The sequence below is a fragment of the Tamandua tetradactyla genome, chromosome 20, assembly GCF_023851605.1.
Source record: "Tamandua tetradactyla isolate mTamTet1 chromosome 20, mTamTet1.pri, whole genome shotgun sequence".
Taxonomy (NCBI): domain Eukaryota; kingdom Metazoa; phylum Chordata; class Mammalia; order Pilosa; family Myrmecophagidae; genus Tamandua; species Tamandua tetradactyla.
The window spans coordinates 40,286,510-40,306,254 of NC_135346.1; the positions used below are offsets into that span (position 1 = coordinate 40,286,510).

The window sequence follows — 19,745 nt, forward strand, 5'->3', positions numbered from 1 at the left end:
GTTGTCTGTCTTCCTAGCACTAACTCAAGCTTAACTGAGCTACTGGGTCCTTCCCTTTTTGCCTCATCTGGGACCTTCCCCATCAATGGTTACTTCTCGGTTTTGCTTTTCCAACCTTATTCTCTCTCTAGTTAAGCCATTCCTTCAGTGTACAAACGTTGTCAAGTTTTCCCATTCTTTAAAAAAAATTGCTCCTTTTCTCTTGAGTTAATTGCTTCACTGCCCAACTTTCTCCTTGCAAGGGTCACCATCACTCCTTGCCACCTTAGTCCCATAAAAAACTGGCTTCCAAGCCTCAGTGCCTACTTGAATCCTTTTCTCTTAAAGGTGAGCAGTGAGTGACCCCTTGGCTGCTTTTCTCAGTCTCTGGGTCCATCCGAATCCCTCTAGTACTTATTATATGGACCACTCTCCATATTTAAAATACCCTCCTTTTATTTCTATGCCCTGTGTACTCAAAATTCTTTTTTCCTAATTTTCTAACATGCTCTCTCTCCTTTCTAAATGTGGTTACTCCCCAAGAATGTATCCACAGCCTCTTTTCTTTCTATTCTCCCACCCATATTAGTCCCCTCTAAGCCCATGGCTTCAACTCTCGCTTTTGGGAAAAGGCCTCTAAAGTCAGCTCTCTTTCATCCTGACCTTCTCTTCAGCTGTACCCCTCAGGTCCACTTACCTTCAAACCTCTACCAAGAGAAATCCTGCCTGGAATGCCAGCAAAAGTGCCAAAACACTCATAGTCCCTCTAAAATCTCTCTCCTTTCTTGCCCCAATTCCCTATATCCAATGCTGCTAAGTATCCACAAGTGTTTCCTCCTTTCTCTGAATAACCAGAACCCTTTGCCTCAACATTTAGCCTTTTCTGCAGTGCATACTATTTATCTGCTTGCAGGCCTTCTCTCCCAGGCGAAACTCTAGGACTAAGTGAATTACCCTGCATTCCACCATGCTTTGCACATAGTAGGTGCTAGAAAGAGCAAATGAAAGCGTGCTTACTACTACAACTAGAATGAACAAGTACATTAATGTTTTAGTAGATGAATCACCTCCTTCCAATTTCCTCTTGTCATCATTCACTTTGAGCAACTATATGCCAGGTACTTTTAGACACTGCAGATGCTGTTGCTACTGCTGCTGCTACTTCTACAGCTTCTCTTAATCCTAATGTTACTACTGTTAATGATAATAACAGGTATTCAGACATTACATGACAGGCGCTGTGATAAACATCTATGGCAAAGATGGCATTTAATCCTAACAAACACCCTATGACTTAAGTAAAATCCGTATCCCCATTTCACAAACGGAACAATGGAGATAGAGTAAAACCAAATAACTTCCTTTCCTTCAAAGAGTTTGTAGTGCAGCAAAGGCAGGCAGGCAATGGAGCATGATTATAAGAGGGCTATGAAGGGAAAGCATAGGGTTAGTGGAAATGTATAAGAAAGGGACTTAATTCAGCCCAAATGCCAAGGATGCCACCCTAAAGAAGTCCCCACGTAAGCTGGAATCTGAAGAACAAAATCAGAAGACGCCAGCAGAAGAGAAAGGAGATCCCAAGGGCTGAGGCTAGCTCTGACAGCTCATGGTCCCCCAAGATGCCAGGCACTGCTGATGGGAAAAGAGAAGGGCACCCATCCCCTGCTTCCGTCTGTCTCAGGGACTGGGAACTGGACTTACTCTACCAAGCATAGTTCATCTCTTCCATTCATATTTAAACAGGATGTCAGGATGCACCTCTAATCAAATCACCTATAAAGTCCTGCTTTTAAAAAACCATTCACAGGACCATATTAGTGTAAGAACTAAACCACTGGGTATTAACAAAATATAATTCTGATTGGCATGTTAGGTTCCAGTTAGATCTTCCAAAAAGGCAGATGTTCTCCCAGAATTCCAGAGAAAGAGCCCCATGCCATCAAACCAAAGAGGTTTTGTTTTTAAGAATGGCAGTAAGTATAATCAAATGGTGGTAAGTCCGTTAGCCAGCCCGCAAAACGGGTCTCCACTCTCGACAGAACACATTGGATTTCTTAAATTTGCAACCACCTGAGAAACGATTCTCCGGTGTTTTTTTCTTTTATTTCTTCTTTTTTTTCCTTTTTGCCTGCAACAAAACAGAATCATCCCAAGCCCTTGCTTCTCAATCTAAATTCTCTGTGTCTTCTTTGCCATAGTTCCAATGTACTATAAATATACAGTTTTTGTGACATAAACGCAAAGTTTTATTGTGTCGTTAGCCTTGATAGAAAGCACTGCAGAAAGTTGTTTAGAGATTAAATATCTAAAACAAGCTATTTTAAAATCCAGGGCCCTCACTATTTCATGTCTGCAATGAAGAAATTTCATCTTGGGGAGAGCAAGCTGTCTTTCACACCATATGGCTAATGGTGGTGCATAGCAATTAGCCAGGCTGATTAATGGTGAACAGACTCTAATTTTATGCTTATAATTGAGCCTGCATTTGCACCCCTGGTGCAAATTCAGCACATCCCAACTTCCACTTACAACAGGCAAGAAATCAAGAGAAATAGGATGGTGTGGAAAGTGAGAAATTTTTTCCTAAACCCCCCTAAAGAGCATCATATTTGCAATTTAAAAGACTGTTAGCCACACAATAGATGACAGGTTGGTGTAATAGGGTCATGGTGGCCTAGTAAACAAACAGTCCCCTTTACACAGCTATAAGGAGCCAGGAAAACCGTAATCTGTAACATTAGCAGGATGACATTTTGAATATGGCTTTTCCCTCAGCCACGCAGTACAAACATCATCATTTGCCTTTCAGTGGCTTGAGAATTTTATTTTTGCTATTTTTATGCTTCTAAAAAATAGAAAGGACATCAACAGTAAAGCAAGCCAACCAGCATAATAAAGTACTTTGGACCAATGAATTTTAAAAACAAGAGAAATATAAACTGCATTAATAGAGGGTAGGCCTGTGTGTGAAAAGCATAATCTATCTTTAAGTATTTCAAGAATAGAATTATTTCTGGCATCGTCCAAATATGTGCAGATATGAGATGCAAATCTATGATATATAGATATTAGTTGGCCTATTGGTTGAAATTCATTTTCCTGTCTGTCTCTTATTTTGTTACAATCACATGCAACAGAACATGGAAAATTCATTCTAAAGGCATTCAGATTGTAGGAAGCTAAAATAGTGAGACGGTCAGAAAAATAGTAATGCAAAGGAGGTCACTTTTTTATGTTTTTAAAGTGGATTTCACTAACACAATTCTGAAAAGTGCAGCCAGTTTTAATTGTACAATTGTTCTATACACCAGTTTTTGCCTAGCAATATGAGAAGCCCATCGCCACAATTTTGGGCTCTGCTACTGTTTCAAAGTTGGAGAAAAACAACCTGCTTTTAGAATAATTAACAAGTTTACAAAATACTGAAGTGAAAACTTGCAAACGTCTGTATATTTTAGAATACTATATTAGAAATATGTAAAAAGAAAAAGGAAAAGCTACTTTAATATACATACATATTTATAGATATGGAAGAAGTTAGTATTTGGGATTTCACTAAGGAAGGAAATTAAGCCCTTTCTATTTTATTTCCACCTGAAGAGTTTTAAGATCGCTTTCCCCATGGGCCCATCAGCAGCAAACAGAGGCCAAGCACATGAGATAATAGCCAAAGCCCCACAAGGGTTGGTCAGAAAGAGCCAGGTACCCAGCATACATTGTGCCAGGAAGAGCCTGCATGGCTAACAAAGCAATTAGCAGGCTTTCTCTTATGCACAGTGGCATCTTCATGTTTCATCCAATTACTCAGAATATATCAGGAGCAAAGTGCTGGGGTTATTTAAGAAAAATAAGAATCCTAACTGCAAGTTAAAAAGCTGGTCTCCTCGCTCACATGTGCAGGCCTGGTGGAGGAGGTGAGAAGTGAATCTGGTCTGCTTGCTTGCTTTCCAATGTAGCTTCAGTCCGATTACTGGTGAAAGTAAAGACACTCATTTTTGAGAGACGTGAATTTTTATATGCCAGGAGCTCTGCCGTCTTTCCCTGAGTTCACTGCCTCTGAGAAATATTAACTGTATTGTCATGACTAAGATCAACAGGTCTGATGCAAGTGGGGAAGATAAACAAGCCCAGCTGAAGAGAGGATGACGTCTATGTACAGATGTCATACTTTTAAGTGGGAGAATTAAAAAGGGGAACTATAATTCACAAGTTTTACCCAAATGGAGGCCTCTACTGACATCAACCGAACCCTTACTCATCTTACCAGCATGCAATCAAGGGCATCTATTAACACGAAAAGGGTTATATTATATGTTATTCGACTGGAAGGTAAAGGGGAAGGTACTGCTTTGCGCCCATTAACAAGGTGATATCAAAATGAAAATGTGTGTTTTTCAGGATGAAATCTAATAAATAACCGAGAACCACTGGGACGCCTGACACTTTACTACCAGGTACTCACATCTAACAGTTCCTTTTAGCTTGTCTAATACAAGCCAGATAAATGTGTACCCAAAAATAGACCTGAGTTCACCTAGATTTGTGATACAAATTCATCTTCTCTTTGCTAATTAAAAGAAGAGAACCCAGTATTTCTTACCTGCACATGATCTCGTGTGTGAGCAAGACTCTGCACATTTCTGGGTTCTTGTCTTGGCCTTCATACACTATGGCCTGTAAATAAAGGCACGATTTTAGCTAAGCATCAAACCAAGTAGCAGAAATCAACACTCTCACAACTAAGTTTCCTTGAACACTGCACCAGGGCTGTTGGCCAATTAGCTTTCAGGAGCCGAAGGTCTCACTGGGCTAATTGTTCCAAGATATGCTGTGAAGGATCAACCCAAACCAAGTGGATTGGCATATGTCCCTCTCTGTCCTGTCAACCACATTATTACAACGCACATCTTTGGATCAGTGTGTGGCATGGGGCTTCTGTCATCTGGACAACCACAATTCTCCTTTCAATATGGAATAAAAATAAGTCTAATAAATGAGGAGGAAAACCCCAGAAGGTTTAGCGTATTGAAACACTATTTATTTAAAATATGGAAAAGCACGTGGATTTGATTTGAATTATATATACATATATATATATATATATATATATATATATATATATATATATATATAATATGTCCTCACTATTTCCAGCCCCAACATTTAGTGTGCTAATGGTGAGTACTAGAAAACAAGTGAGGATGAGGCAAATCAGTCCATTCAGCAACTGTGCCTTTGGTGAGATGAATCATCAGTCAGGGAAAACCCTCTTCCCACCAACAGGCTGGAAACATGTGCTTTCCCAGGGTATACATCCACCCAAACAGTAATATTCGCTGGCATATGCTACATGTGTGTGGGCTTAAGCCATAGAGTTATCTTCATAAACTAAAAAGAATCACTTCTGGCTCTCAAAATGGGAGTCCCAAACCACCTCACCAGCCAAGGTGCTTATGTCTGTTTTTTATAATGCGCATACAAATATCTTGCTTAAGGTCACCGGTTAGACTACCTGGGACTTCAGCCCCCAAGTGGATCTACCCGGGCCAAAAAAACCCATCCAGCTATGGGTGGAGCAGTGCTCTGCCTCGGGATACATTTTAACTAATTTAACACTGCATCACTGCATAATACAAATATAAGGCAGCGTCAAATTGTTAATAAAATTACTTTCACACATTCCGATAACCCTCAATTTCCTGATGACAAAACTACTTAAATTAACCAGAGGCCATCCTTATTTAGTGCATGCAGCAGCTGCAGTGACTGATTTGTGGTGGGCTCGAATGTGTTTTGTTTATGAACTGGGACTTTCAGAACCTGTAAATGATGCTTACAGCTTGAGACACAGTGTATGCAGAGCCTCAGAGTAAGCTCAGGTTATGATATATAGCCGCATTGCAAAACAAAAATAGCAACAAATAAAAAAATGAAGAAAAGGAATCGCATGAGGAGAAAACATTGCTATTAGCCTATCAAAATCCTTTTCAATGGTTAGCCTAACCCTGTATTTTAAAAATTTATTTTGACATGGTTTTAGACTTACAGAAAAGTTGCAAGACTAGATAAAGAATTTCAGAATATCCTTTACCTAGATTGCCCAAATGCTTACAGTTTACTACATGTGCTCTATTCTTTATTCTTCCTATATTTTTATTTCCCTGAACCATTTACTGGTAAGTTGCAGACATGCCTTAAGTACTTCAGCATGTATTTTCAGAAAACAAGAAATTCTTTTACATAATTACAGCAAATTATCGAAACAAAAGGTTAACATTGATACAATAAAATCATCTAATCTACAGATCTTATTGAGATTCTGCCCAATTACCCAATAATGTCCTTTACAGCAAAAAGACAACTGCAGTCCCATTCATTTCTTCTAGTTGTCCAGTCTCCTTTTATCTGAAACAGTTCCTCGGTATTTGTATTTTATTACGTTGTCATTTTTTGAAGCACATGGGCCTGCTATTTTATAGAATTTCCCTCAATTTGGGTTTGTGTGATGTTTCCTCAGGCTTAGATTAATGTCCTGTACTTTGGGGAGGGAATACCACATATGTGATGCTGAATTCTTCTCAGCATATCAAAGCATGCTCTCTGCTAGTTCCTCCACTGGCACCATCAACCCTGCTCATTTGATGAAGATGGTGTCTGCATCCACCTGAGATCACATCCAGGTTTCTCCACTGTAAAGTCATTACTTTACCCTGTGCAATTTATAACTATCTTCTGGAGACATAATCTGGATTAGGTTAATATCCTATTACACCTCAAATTTACATCCATCCGTTTTAGCATACAGTAATAATTCTTCCCTGAATTTTTAAGAGACCTTTTCAAGTACCTAACAAGTTGCTTTACTCCAGAAAATACACTAAATACATTGGAAACATTGTGAAAACCAAACATTATAGCTGCCTGAAAAATATTTACTGAAAAATCACTGCTGAAAAAATCAAAGAAATACAGTAAATAACTGATTAGATCTAACACATGGTGCTAAAAAAATCCTAATGACGCATTTCTGCTAAATCCTATTATCATTAAATTTTTGTGTTCCTTTAGTACCCTTGATAACCTCTGTTTCAACTTTAGCTTTTGTCATGCTTCACTAGTATAAGTAGCACAGTTAATAATAAATGTACAGATTATGGTGGGGTTTTCCCTCCTGTAATAAATGGGTTTGGGTTGTTGTTTTTTTAAGCCAGAGGGAAAGGGGAATGTATCAGTTACGTCAGACCCTCTCACTTTGATTCTTTATAAACGATACTGATATTGTTTTTACTGGACCACTGTTTCCATTGAAATCAGAGGCCCATAAGGTTATTCAGTTAAAGATATGCTGCAATGCAAATATGCTCATGGCTACCCCAAAACAGCATTCGATTCATCAACTTCCCAGAATCATGCATTCTGTCTTTGGTGACTAAACACAACTTGGTTAAGACACAGAGGCTCCCTAATGCATTTATTTACCAAATATCAAACTGCCACTTCACCTCTGGCAGCAAAGTCAAAACAGAGTCTTTCCCTAAATCAGACATAGAAAAATGAAACCATGAGCTTAGATTTGCTCAGAAATACTTAGAATCTCTGGGGAAGGGGTGGAGATGTGAAATTTCTGCTCTTCCTCTCTTTGGAGCCTCTATAAGATAATGTTTTTCAGCACATAGAGACTGCTTCAGTGACATCTGACATAAAAGCAAGTGAAATGGGGAGGATTCTTTTCGCTTTGTGTTGGAATAAAACTAAAACCCTATACACTGAGTAAACAAGAGACTCAAACTGATGGGGTTAGCCTTAGAGTGAATTCAGTCAAAAGCAGATCTACCTCCCACCCCACCCAAGCAGCTTTTGTTACTGAAGAGGCTTATTTAAAATAAAAGGCAGTATGGCACAGAAGGTATGGGACCAGAAATCAACACACTGATGGGACTCCAGTATGGCAAGATATGCTCAGTTTAAAATGATGAAGCTCCCTGGTGCCAAGTGTCAACAATAAGATAGGCTTTTTAAAAATGCCATCGATTCCTCCCTCTAGCCTGCACACCCAACTGATAGCCACACAACAAACCTCTTTTCTTTTACATTTAGCACAAACATCAAGACTGCTTCACAGTTCTATGAACGAACCCTGACTTTAAGCCTAAAAGGAAAAGGTTCCTCAAACAACAAGTTATGGAGAAGTTTCTGCTTTATCTTCTTAATTTCAAGAGGTACCTCTGTGGGGTATGAGTAAAGCTGATCAGGCTGATCAGCTCGGAAATCACAGGAGCATATCAATGGCATTGACGATTTTAAGTGAAACCATTTTAATAGACAGCTGGTTTAGGGCCCAGACAATGGAACACCAAGAAGAAGGTTTATTTCCATCCTGCATGGTGAATCATAAGCCTGCTCTCTATGAGAAGGTAGCCTGCTGTGGGAGCGACAAAGACAACAGTGGCTTCAATAAATCAATGTGTTTATCAGGAGTGAGGATGGGAGACCTGCCACAGAGTTGGTCAGGAAGGGGAGAGAGAGTACATAAAATATTTTATTTAAATAAATCAATGGATAGAGAATCAAGTTGAGGTTTGTAAGCAAAGAAGCAAAAAATACAATGTCAAGTAGAAAACCATGTCTAACCTAATCCTGCCAGGGGCAAATAAATCCCTCAAGCAGGCGAGAATGCTTGTACAGGAGGAAAAGTAAATGGGCACTAAGTTCACCTCAACTTTAAAAACCTGGTGAAACCGATAAACAAGTTTTCAAAATGAGACATGTTTAGAGAAGATCTCCTATTTTTTTAAATACAGCAGCTGCCCTTCTGTCAATGACTTCCCCTAACAAGTAGACAGAAAATACAGATCATTTTTGAATGCTCTATTAGCTTTCAGATTGAGTTTTAAAATCAATTTTATCATTAAAAGAAGAGGGAACAAATAGGAATTGTTAAACTTTCACAATTGTATGCAACAACAGTGCTGGAAATTTTACCGTGGCAGATAAAATGCTATCAATTTCAAATGCTTAATTAGAAACTAACCCATAACTTCTTTGAAGGAAATTAAATCAATCAATATGCAAAATCTGCCTCAGTTGCCCCTAGTTTATAGGGCATCTTGAGCAGTGTAGTTCTTCCCTGCTTTTCTAAAATACCACTAGGTCTTAAAATTTTATTGAAACTTACTATGGATAATGACCACACAATGAAATGAAAACTACAGGGTGAACATCCACCAGGTTCACACTTCAATAGGATGCCAAAGGAAATGCAGAGAACTGAGAAGGGCTTTTCTTTGTTTACTTTTCTAATAGTTTTAACTCTTCATGTTCCATTCCAAAAGAGAGGGGAGAGAGGAGAGTACTTTTGACTTCTGTTCAGCCAAATCCGAAGGAATCTTAGGGAAAAAAATGTTTTCATTAGGAATCTTTCTTGGTTTACAACCAAACAATAGCAGAGTTTCACCATTAGTTGTAAAAAATAAAAATAAAGGAAAGAAAAGAAAAACAATCTATAACAAAAACTAATCCTCCATTTAAATTAAAAAAGTAATTCTTGACAATATGTTACTCCTTTTACCACACACAAAATAAAAGACCAAACATAATTTGTCACCTTTGAGAATAAGCTCATGAATATACAAAATACCTCCTTCAACCAAGAAATGAAGTGTCCTCTAAATGCAGACTGTCAACGAGCCTTTGGTACCAAATTACCAAGAACTGAAATGAATCATAAAATTATACGAACACCTACAATATCAACACACTGTAATCGCTACACTTGACCACCCAATTCTACTGCTCGTCATTAAAAAAAAGGCACTAGTTAATGGGGTCCTAGAAATTTCCAGTAGGTAAAGCAGCCGGACTTAAAAATTAACTTGTGCCAAAGAAAACACTAAAATTCTGACATTTCTTAAATAATTGTGTCAAACAGCAATCCAACATTAATAACAGAATAAAACAAAAAAATGATTTTGCTTCAATTAGCAGCTTGGCTAAGGGCAAACAAATTGCAAAGATGTAATTTCAGCTCAGAAGCTAAGCAGGCCCGTTTTCACAACTGAATTAGGAACGTCGCGAAGGAATGATATCATATTCAGTAAGCTGTCCACTTACATCACACCCTGAATATAAAAGAAAGTGTACCAAAAGTAGTTAGCTTTAGAATGCATCTTTTATGTCTCAAAGAATTAAAATCCCTTATGTTATTCAAACACCATGACACAAACTAGATCACCCTGACAATCCCATATATTTCTTTTTCTACCAGTAATAAAAACATTTCACTCATGTGATAACTATATTTGCATCTATATCAATAGATACAATTAGCTTTGTCAGCCCAATGGGGTAATGATAATAATACAATAATAAAGGCAGCTAATTTATTAAGCGCTTAATATGTGCCGTTCACTATTGCAAGCACTTTACATGTATGAATTCATGTAATTCTCATAACAGTACTTCGAGATAGATGCTACCATTATTTCCATTAGTTTAACTCTAAATGCTTATGTATTTTAATTACTCACTAAGTCCAAATGATTCTTGCTCAACAACTACGTATACAATTCGCCAATGCCCAAACACTCTTCTATCCTTCTCAGCAATATAAGTAAAGACAGAGAAAAGACTGTCGAGCAGTCATACGAGTTCGATAAATGCAGCACTACTAATATGTTCGTTTTTAATGCTGTTCAAACATTCACATGGAAACAGCTCTAGCGTAAATATCCCCGAACAAATGGCTGTATATTATCCAGGAGGGAGCAGTTGGACCGCCAGACTGGGGAAGTACTAGGCCATCTGGCTCCGGCAGTCTCTCCAAAACCATCAGCTTTGTTTTCACCCCCAGACTCCAAACAACACATTTTCCACTGTGATGAGTTTACATTTTCCCAAACACAGGTCCTGATCATGCATAAAAATTCCAAACTTCTTCATTCCTTTATGTGCATGGAAATTTAAATCACCTGCATTTCTGACATGTTACCAAAGAAGAGAGAAAGCTGCTAAAATATGGCTCCTGACTATAAACTTGCCCTGTCTTTTTGTGTTTGTTTATTTCCCAGAATATATGCAAGAACCTCTCTGCTCTCCTGGTGGATTTCTTTGGAACTTATTGATACACTAAAAATGTGTTTATCTACCAATGAAAAGGCATGGACTGAAAGGGTTGTTAAAATCTACATAGCCGTGGCAGGATATAATGAAACAATCAATAGGAAAAAATGCGCTTGCATCCATAACTTAAAGGACCAGGAACATCAAAACAAATATATAAAGAAGTCAAGCTGGGAAGAGAAATCTGACAGCATTTCTGATTACCATACCTTGGAGTCTCTCACTGTGCTGGGACTTTTTAGGACCCTGTCACCACACCACCCACCTACAAATCCATAAACATGAAGATTGTGTAGCTACTATTTTCCCCTTTTCAAAAAAAACTCTAGTTTGGGGGCAGGGAATGTTTTGTTTTTGATAACTTTGTGGAATTTGGTCCCTTTTCTTTGAATTATAAAATGTCACTCTTCTAAAAGCAAGGTGGTGGGAGGAGTAGATATATTCAAGTTTGCTATTTTTAACTATTAAATAAATAAGTTTCCTAATGTAATCATATTTCAAACACTACATGAAAATCTCAAATGAGGCACATTAAACCTCAGGCCTCCCCTACCGGGTTCATTTCAGCTTCTATAGTGGATACTGCTTCTGGATACCATAGTCAGAAACTTCTGGATCTTACGAGGGTTTTTGCGTGCTTACTAATGGAAGAGGAAAAACAGCAATGACACGAAAACAACCTATTTTTAGTCTTGCTAAACTTGGTTTTGAACAACCCTTCCCAAAAGCAAGCCTCTTATTTTCCAGTTGGTGGGTGAACTTTTAAAATCTTATATCTTATGTGTTTTAACAAGGGAGATAGATGTAGGGATAAGAGGACTGAGGCCCACTCACATTCACTGCTAATGCAGCTTTATCTTTCCTGGTGGGGTCCAATATTAAGAGTTACCCAAAATAGTCTAATGAGACACTTTGAAAAGGTGTGAAATACTGTGTCATACCAATATACCTTGGTTGATTGGATACATTTCTGTTTGGTCTCAAGGCCTCTAACCCCATAGCAGATAAGGAGCATTCAACGGAAATGCAAAATGCCTAGCTAGTTAGGGATTTTGTATGCCAAAGATTCCTTTTTGAGTTGTAGCCCCAACTTGTGAATCAAGGATATGACATCAAGCACATAAATCTCCATCCCTGATATGAAAGATATTGTAATGATAAACAGGAGGACACTTGAACACTTGAATTTAGGATGTTGTTAGAATTCATCAGATCCCTGAAGTTATTCCATTCTGCACTCTAAATGTCAAAAACCTGAGGTTATCTAAACAGAATTTTACAGGGGGAAAATGTAACCATTTAGTCAGTAAGCTTATGCCAAGATTTACTTTTGACTGAAAGGGCCATTATATATTTAACTAAAATTTAAGAAATTTTAAGTCAGACAATATTTAATTATTATAGAATAATTTGAAGGTACATGAGAATCTACTGTTTTTCCTCATTAAGTCTAAAGTATAAATTATTATGTCACAGCTAGGGAAAGTTATGTTTCTTCACGCTGATCTGCTTTCTGGAGAGTATTGTATTAACTGTGTTCACAGGAAGCTAACCTAGTTCCAAAACTCTTAAAGCACATAATCAAAGAACAAGCAACCAGATAATGGGCAGGGATTGCTTTGCAAAGTGAAAGCTTCAGAGAAGGCGGTTATTCAGGCAATTACTATCAAAGCAAACAGGTATGTCTCAAAAATTCCCTTTTTCTTGATTTTTTTTGACTAAATTCAAAGATTTATTTAATCATTTTTCAGGTCCCTCCCTACCAAAATACATAATTGCATTTATTTATAATCTTAACTTTTAGTGAGGTATCATATTATGGCAAATGTCTTTCTCATACCTGCTATTGTTAATAAAAATATCTTGCTCTTGTTTCCACTTTCTCCCTCTCAAGTGACAGAATTTATGATGATACCACAGGGTCACAGAATTCCTTAAGCTGCAGTTTTGTGAAGCTCTCTGACATTGTTAGTAAAATGATTTTTGATGTATTGCTTTATAAAAATCAAAGGATAATTCTCCCACCATTTTCATATAAGAACATGTAAAGCCAGTTCATTTCAAAATGGGAAAATCAATACTCTATGGCACTTTTTGTTTAAAGAGGGCCTAGAATAAAATTTTGAGCAGATTTAAATCTGAGAGAAGCCAATTACTTCAAACATCCAAATTTGGCACTCCTAACAATTAATTGTTCATTTCAAAGTGCTGCCCATAATTTAATATTTAAGTGTTCAATGTTGCACAAGCAGACAGTCCTTATATTTTGATTTGGGGGGGCCTAATATTTTACGAAGTAAATCCTAATGAATATATTTGGAATATGTATTAGAGCTCACACTCTGGCCACCCCACGCCACCCCCATTTTTTGTTGTTTTTTTTTTTTTTGGCTTTTTTTTCCTCCCTCTGATGAGAATGGCAGGAAAGGATATCCAAGGTATCAAAGACAATTTGTGAAAACAAAACTCCACTTGAGACATTTTGTTTTGATATCATTTAAAAAGAAAAAAAAGTTTCTGAAAAAAAGGCTTTTGTGTTTCTGCTTAGCAGAAAAAAATTCAATAAGATTCTATATCCAAATGAAAGAATTATCCTATGTAATAATCAAATCTATTAAAGAAAATAAAGCAAAGACTAAAAGTATAAATGTATAAATGTAGACTTACTCTGAGTTATCAACTAAGAAATAAATAGACCTTCAAGGAAGCAAAATATCTTCATCAAATAATATGGAACAGATTTAAAATAGATTTCATACCCTCATGTTTTCTACTTGGGTCACAATGAAATATGAGAATATTAATAAAAATTAGCTGTTATTAAACTGGGTCTTGCTGAATAGATTTTTTAAATCCCAATACCTTATCAGTGTGCATTTCATAAAACATACTTAAGTCAGGGCTTACAAAAAACATTTAAAAAAATATTCACATATACCTTGATGTGAAACTTTCCAACATACTGTCTATGGAAGAAGATGGCATCTCTTTTCCAGAGGGAATATTATAAAATCACAACCATGCAAATATAAGTTTTAACTCTCTTACTAAGTTGATGGTTGGGACACAATGAATTACTTTTCTCTTTGTTCCAATTTATTTCCTTCACCCAATAAAGAGGCTGCCTTCTTTTTTCTGCTACTGTGTCCTTCAACTACCTACAAGCTACTTAATTCGGAAATTAAATTTTTTGTTAAAATTTTTTTAAAGACCCCTGTACCTTATTAAAACCTCAGGTCCTTCTTTTAACTGGGCTCATATTTGAGTCTTTTAAACCATTACTCAACTTTAATGTATACTTCTTGACACTCGCATGTTGGGAAGCTTAAGCAAATGCCGCCGTCTATGTACCTTTAAGACTGCAAGCTCACTCATGCTGCCTGGCTTCCTGCCAAAGTTAGAGGCTCTAGCTGGAGGACTTTTGCAAAATATCCTTTAACAATTGTGGCTCCCTCCTCCAACACTACCACCATCACCACCGCCACTCTTTAAAAATAATCTGTGGAATAGATCATCTGCACTCTCAGCCCATCTCACCATTCCTGGGAAAGCCGCCTTTGCCCGCCCTCTGCCCGCTGTCTCCCGGAGGAGGCCTGGCTGGCTTGGGTTTCAGAGGTTCAGCCCACACCACACCAGGGTCCCTAGGCGCCTTTTGCGCCCCCTGGGGCTCTCCGATTGGGTCAAGGGAAGTTCAGCCCCAGTTCTCCCTGCTAGGCATGCAGCGGTTTTAATTCAAAAGGCCTGAGTTCCCTTGGAGGGAAGGAGCCGTCGAACCATCCTCCCCACGAGGCAGGCGCAAGTGAATGAATGGGCCCTGGAGCTCCGGAAACCGGTGCTGCTAGCACGGTCCGCGGGCCTCCCTGGCACACAGTTTCAGTCCCAGCCCTCGCTAAAGCCCTCATTAGAACCGCTGGGGAAGGAGGGCAGCCAGCTTTTTGACTCTCCGAACTTCGTGGCCCTAGAGTCACCCGTGCGGCGCAGAATTAAGAGACTTACTTGTTTTGTCATGGAGTCAATGAGGCGCACGTAGAAATCCTGCTCTGTCCTTATCCCTAGGGGGGAAAAAGAGGGGGGCAAATGAAGGAGAATTAAGGGAGAAGGGATCAACCGCGGGCAGGGGATGTGGGTGGCGGCTCGGAATGAAAGAAAAAGAAAGGGGCACCAGGGTGGATTTGGGACTCCAACTGTCCTGGAGAAGCACAGCCAGGACCCCCCTCCCCCCCCAGTGCCCAGAGAGGGGCTGCGGCCTAGCTCTCCTCCCAGAGCTCATGGAAGCCAGTCCCCAAGAGCCAGAGCTGCCTATGGGCGGGACCCCCGCCTGGCTTCTCTCCCTTCCCACGGCAGGAGCCCCTCTGCGTTCTGCCAGAGCCATCAACTGCTCGAAATCCCCTGAGCCCAAGAGGTCTAAGGCCTGGAGTCTGGGCCAAGCCCGGGGAACAGGCCTCAGGAAGGGGAGGGAGAATGTACAAGGCCCAGCGAGGGCTGGGGCACTGCACCCGGCCCCAAGAAAGCGCCGGCCGGACAGGCAGCCTCCGGGACATTCAGGGGCCTCCTGGAGTGAAATTCCTTGGGTAAAACTTGGGAAAGGCCAGTTCACCTCGAGGCTAGCGAACGACTGCACTTCGCTTGGGACTCCCGACCTCCAGGAACTCCCTGCGCCCTGGCCCCCACCCGGAGCCCCGCGGTGGGGTCGCAAACCCGACTGGAGTCTCACCATTGCTGTAGAGAAGCTGGAGCCGGTAGTGAATCCCGTTATTGGTCTTTTCGCTGTTGGCTTCCTAGGTTGCAGCAGGACGCAAAGACACAACAAGGGACAGGGGAGAGAGATCGGCGTGAGCGAGCGGACCAACTTGGAGGCAACTTTCCTCAATTGGAGACCCCGTGCCGGGGAGCCAGCCAGGCCCGGAAGCAACAGAAATTGCCGCCAACTGTGACCCCTCCGCTGCACCTCGACCCTAACTGCGCTCTCTCCACTGCCAGAAAATTCCGTGGGGAACTCACAGACCTTCCTTATTCCAGAGCCTGGGGCCCTGGGCCTATTCTCTAACGGAGGCGCGCGTGGCCAGGGGCGAGGGCGGATTCATCGCGGGCGCCTTTAGCGCTCCAGAGAGGATCCAGCTCGCCTCTCTTAACTCTGGGAGCTCCGCACGAGCTTTATCCGAGAGGGACCTCACGGGTGGGAAACCCGGGTTCACCCGGGATGGGAAGTGACTCGGAGGACCCCGCGCGGATGGGTGTTGTGGATGCTTTGCACTCGCGGCGGGGCGCGCGGGCCGAGGCCCCTCGGCCTGCTCCCCTGGCTGGGGCAAGGGGCGGCGGCGCTGCGCCCACTTACTTTTTCCTTCTCCACGAACCCCACAAAGGCTGTCCTCTCGATCTCCACGGGTTGGCCCTGTCTGTCGTAGAGGGCCAGGACGAAGTGGAAGAAGTTGGATTTCCGCAGATTAGAAGGCGGCTGCTTCTCAAAGTGAGCCCGGGCCAGACCCACCCCGCTGCGGCCAAAGACGCAGAGTTAGACGGCTAACCTGGGCAGCCACCCGCGCCCCCACGACCCCCAGTCACCCCGCACACGCGCGCGCATCTTGAAACATCCACCCCCCTCGGCCCCAAAACCACCCAGTGGGCGTCCTCCACGCCCCCTCAGGCGCCCGAGGACCAGATGGCAAAGGGTCCCGCTTGTTCCCGCGCGTCTCTGGCCTCCGAGCCGAGAGCAGGGGGCACCCCTCGAACTCGCTGAAGAAATGTGGAAGTTTTGTTTGGGTTTTGTACAGGAGAGGAAATGCTGTTAGCGTCTACTCCGACTTGACACGCGCGACACGGGAAGGATAAAAAAGTGGCGGTGGATGAGCCCAACCCGCGTTCGCGGAAAACAGCCCATCTGTTACAACTTGGAGGAAGGGGGCATAGAAAATTGACTCCCGCCACCCCCTCGAATCTTCCGTCTCAGTTCCGCGGGCAGGTGGAAATGGATGGAGAATACGCTCGGCTTCTCGCTGCGGCAGCCACCCTCCAGGAAACCTCCCCGCGCCCAGGTCCGCGGCGGGTTCTCGACCTCGGGAAGACATTTTTTTCATTTCCCTCCAAATAAAGCATGTGTAAAAAAGGGTAGAGGATGGGACTCAGACCTGACGGGAGTGGTCGCTATAGGAAAGGGGACTGGGGGTGTCCTGACAAAGTTTCACTGTTCCGCAGAAATCCCCTACATTCATTCCAGAAATCCTAACGGCCAGGGCTGGTGGCTGAGCGCGCCTGCGAGAGGCTGGAGGCTGGGGCGCCCGGGGACCCGGGCGGCCACTGACAGCCGGACCTGTCCAACACACGCGGGCGCGCGCGCACACACATACTCACACACATGCACACCACAAACACACACACTTTCACTTCCAGCCCAGTTTCCCAACTCACTCTCACTACCAACCACCCGCATCCTATGCTCAATGGGGACACTTGTCCCCACCCCCTGAAATATGGAGATGATATAGTCATCTTCCTTCGTCCCCTTCTACACTTTCTGAGTCGGACAGGGCCTGGGGCTGCCAGGTCTCCCACTCCCCTAAACCCAGCTGGTGGCCTGAAAAACAAAAACAAAACAAAAAGCCATTTCTCACTTGGGACCAGGAGTCCCCGGAAAGGGCGTTGGGGGTTCCCAGTAAAGTTCTCCCAGGTCAACCTCCAAGAGCAGCGCCTCCAGGCCACACAGTCTTCAATCCCGGAGCTAAGAGTGAGAGAGGGGCCGGAAGGGGCCGTGATGGCAGGGATGCGGAAGACTTTTAGGAGATGTCAGAATTAAAGTTGAGAGCTGCTGTACTCTGGGTGGACCGAGAAAAACTGAGAGCAAGAGAGGGAGGGAGGGACAGCCAGACAGGAGAAATAAGAGAAGACACCGGGGAGAGATGGGGAGAGAAAAGGGGAGAGAAGAGAGTAGAAACAGGAAGGTAAGAGAAGGAGAAAGAGGAGAGAGAAAGGAAGAGAGAAGGTAGAAGACAAGGAAGGAAAGGAGGGAAGGAAGGAGAAAGAAAAAGAACGAAAACAAGGAAGCAAGAAAAGACGCACAGAAAAGAAAGAGCAATCACATAAAATCACAGATATCCAACATCATGCTGGTGAGACGCCTCTTATGGGTTAAAACAAAATGAAAAACAGCCACAGACGAGGCAGGAGAAACTGCCGGCGAAGCGTGGGCTCGTCTCAGATAGCTCCTGGCTCTCTGGCCGCAGGCGGTGAAGACAACGCGGCCCTGGAGCGCAGAGCCCCGGCAGCCAGCGGAGCGGAGCGGCGAGAGCCGACGCAGGAGCGCGGCCGGGCCCCACCGCAGCCGCGGCCGCCGCCTTCTCCTCCCGGCTCTCGCGCTAGCCTCCTCCTCCGCGGTCCCCGCGCGGTACCCACCTCTGCGCCGCGGTGTTGGCGTCCAGCACCCCGGCGCCTTGCATCCACGTCCTCACCGCGTTCATGCCGCTACCCAGCGGCTCTTCCTTCATGCTGCTTCCACTCCGTTGGATGCTTTCCTGAATCCCAAACATGAAAACAACCTTTTCTTGCGGAAAATCTCCTCCCCCTTGAAAATGCAAAAAAAAAAAAAAAAAAAAAAAAAAAGGGAAAGAAAAACGCCAGCCAGAGATTTTTTTTTTTTTTTTTTTGAGACGATGAACTCGTGCTAGAAGATCAAGGCGGGCGAGCTGGAAAGCAAATTTTTAAAAAATGTAAACCTTCACTCAAAACTGAGCGAAAACACCCCCTCCCCCCCCACAAAAAAGGCGAGAAAAAAAGAAGAAAGGGAAAATCCAACGAAAAGACCAAAATTAAAAAAAAATAGAGATGTATGCTTGGCTGTTGGGGGTTGTTTGGTTGGCTGATTTTTGGTTTGGGTGCTTTTTTTTTTTTAAGCTTTTTTTTTTTTTTTTTTTTTTTTTTTTTGTAATGATCACAGGCCAGTGGAGGACAGGAGGGGCTGGAGTTTCCTTTTGTAGAGGTACCCTTCACTTGAAGAAGCAGGAAGAAAAAAAAAACCCTGATGGCAATTTAAGAAACAATAGACTCAACTCGCGCTGCCGGCTTTGCTACTTCAAGTGTCATTTTCCACAACCAGGCAAGTTTTTTCCTCTCTCTCTTTTTCTCCTTCTCTCCCAACCAAAGATGTTTCTTTCCTTTCAGTGCGTGTAGATGAGTAGGACGCTGGTTGCCGTAGACAGATACACCAGAGAGGCAGGGTGGGGTGGGGTGGGGGAGAGAGGGGAGAGAGGGAGAGAGAAAGGGGGGTAGACAGAGAGAGAGAAAGACAGGAGAGGGAGAAAGAGAGAGGGGTGGACCCTGCTGGATGGAGATTCTGTTTTCTCCTTGCTAAAATAGAAGTGATTTGCAGGCTTTCCCTATGGAATCCAGTTTGACTCTCCCTAGAGCTAAACACAGGCACACTAACCCCAAAGGGAGGAGGCGGGGCCCGCGCCGCCCCGCCCCGCCCTTTCATTTGCATAACGTCGTCCTTCCGCCTCGCCACAGCCAATTGCCGTTCAGGACTGGCTGGCTTGCGGCGCTGGGCCACCTCCCTCATTAACATCCCTCTTCGGGTGGCGCTGGGGATCCGACCAAAGTTCCCAGCAAAGTAGCGAGTCTGGGAGCGCTGAGCACCGGCGGCTGGGCTGGGGAGGAAC

The 19,745-nt window shown here is 42.5% G+C and overlaps 1 protein-coding gene across 9 annotated transcripts in view; it reads right to left on the minus strand.

Annotated features, from left to right (window-relative positions):
• The window catches only part of EBF1 (EBF transcription factor 1), a 387,329-nt gene extending 367,843 nt beyond the window's left edge, over positions 1-19,486 (minus strand). For all 9 annotated transcript variants that reach the window (XM_077137554.1, XM_077137549.1, XM_077137553.1 and 6 more), the window contains exons 1-5: positions 18,484-19,486; positions 16,433-16,589; positions 15,812-15,875; positions 15,094-15,149; positions 4,580-4,653 (exon numbers count right to left, since the gene is read on the minus strand). In XM_077137554.1, the coding sequence (XP_076993669.1) occupies positions 4,580-4,653; positions 15,094-15,149; positions 15,812-15,875; positions 16,433-16,589; positions 18,484-18,617 (485 nt within the window). In that variant the 5' untranslated portion in view covers positions 18,618-19,486. The remainder of the gene's footprint in view (positions 1-4,579; positions 4,654-15,093; positions 15,150-15,811; positions 15,876-16,432; positions 16,590-18,483) is intronic.
• Positions 19,487-19,745: the final 259 nt, after the last annotated feature.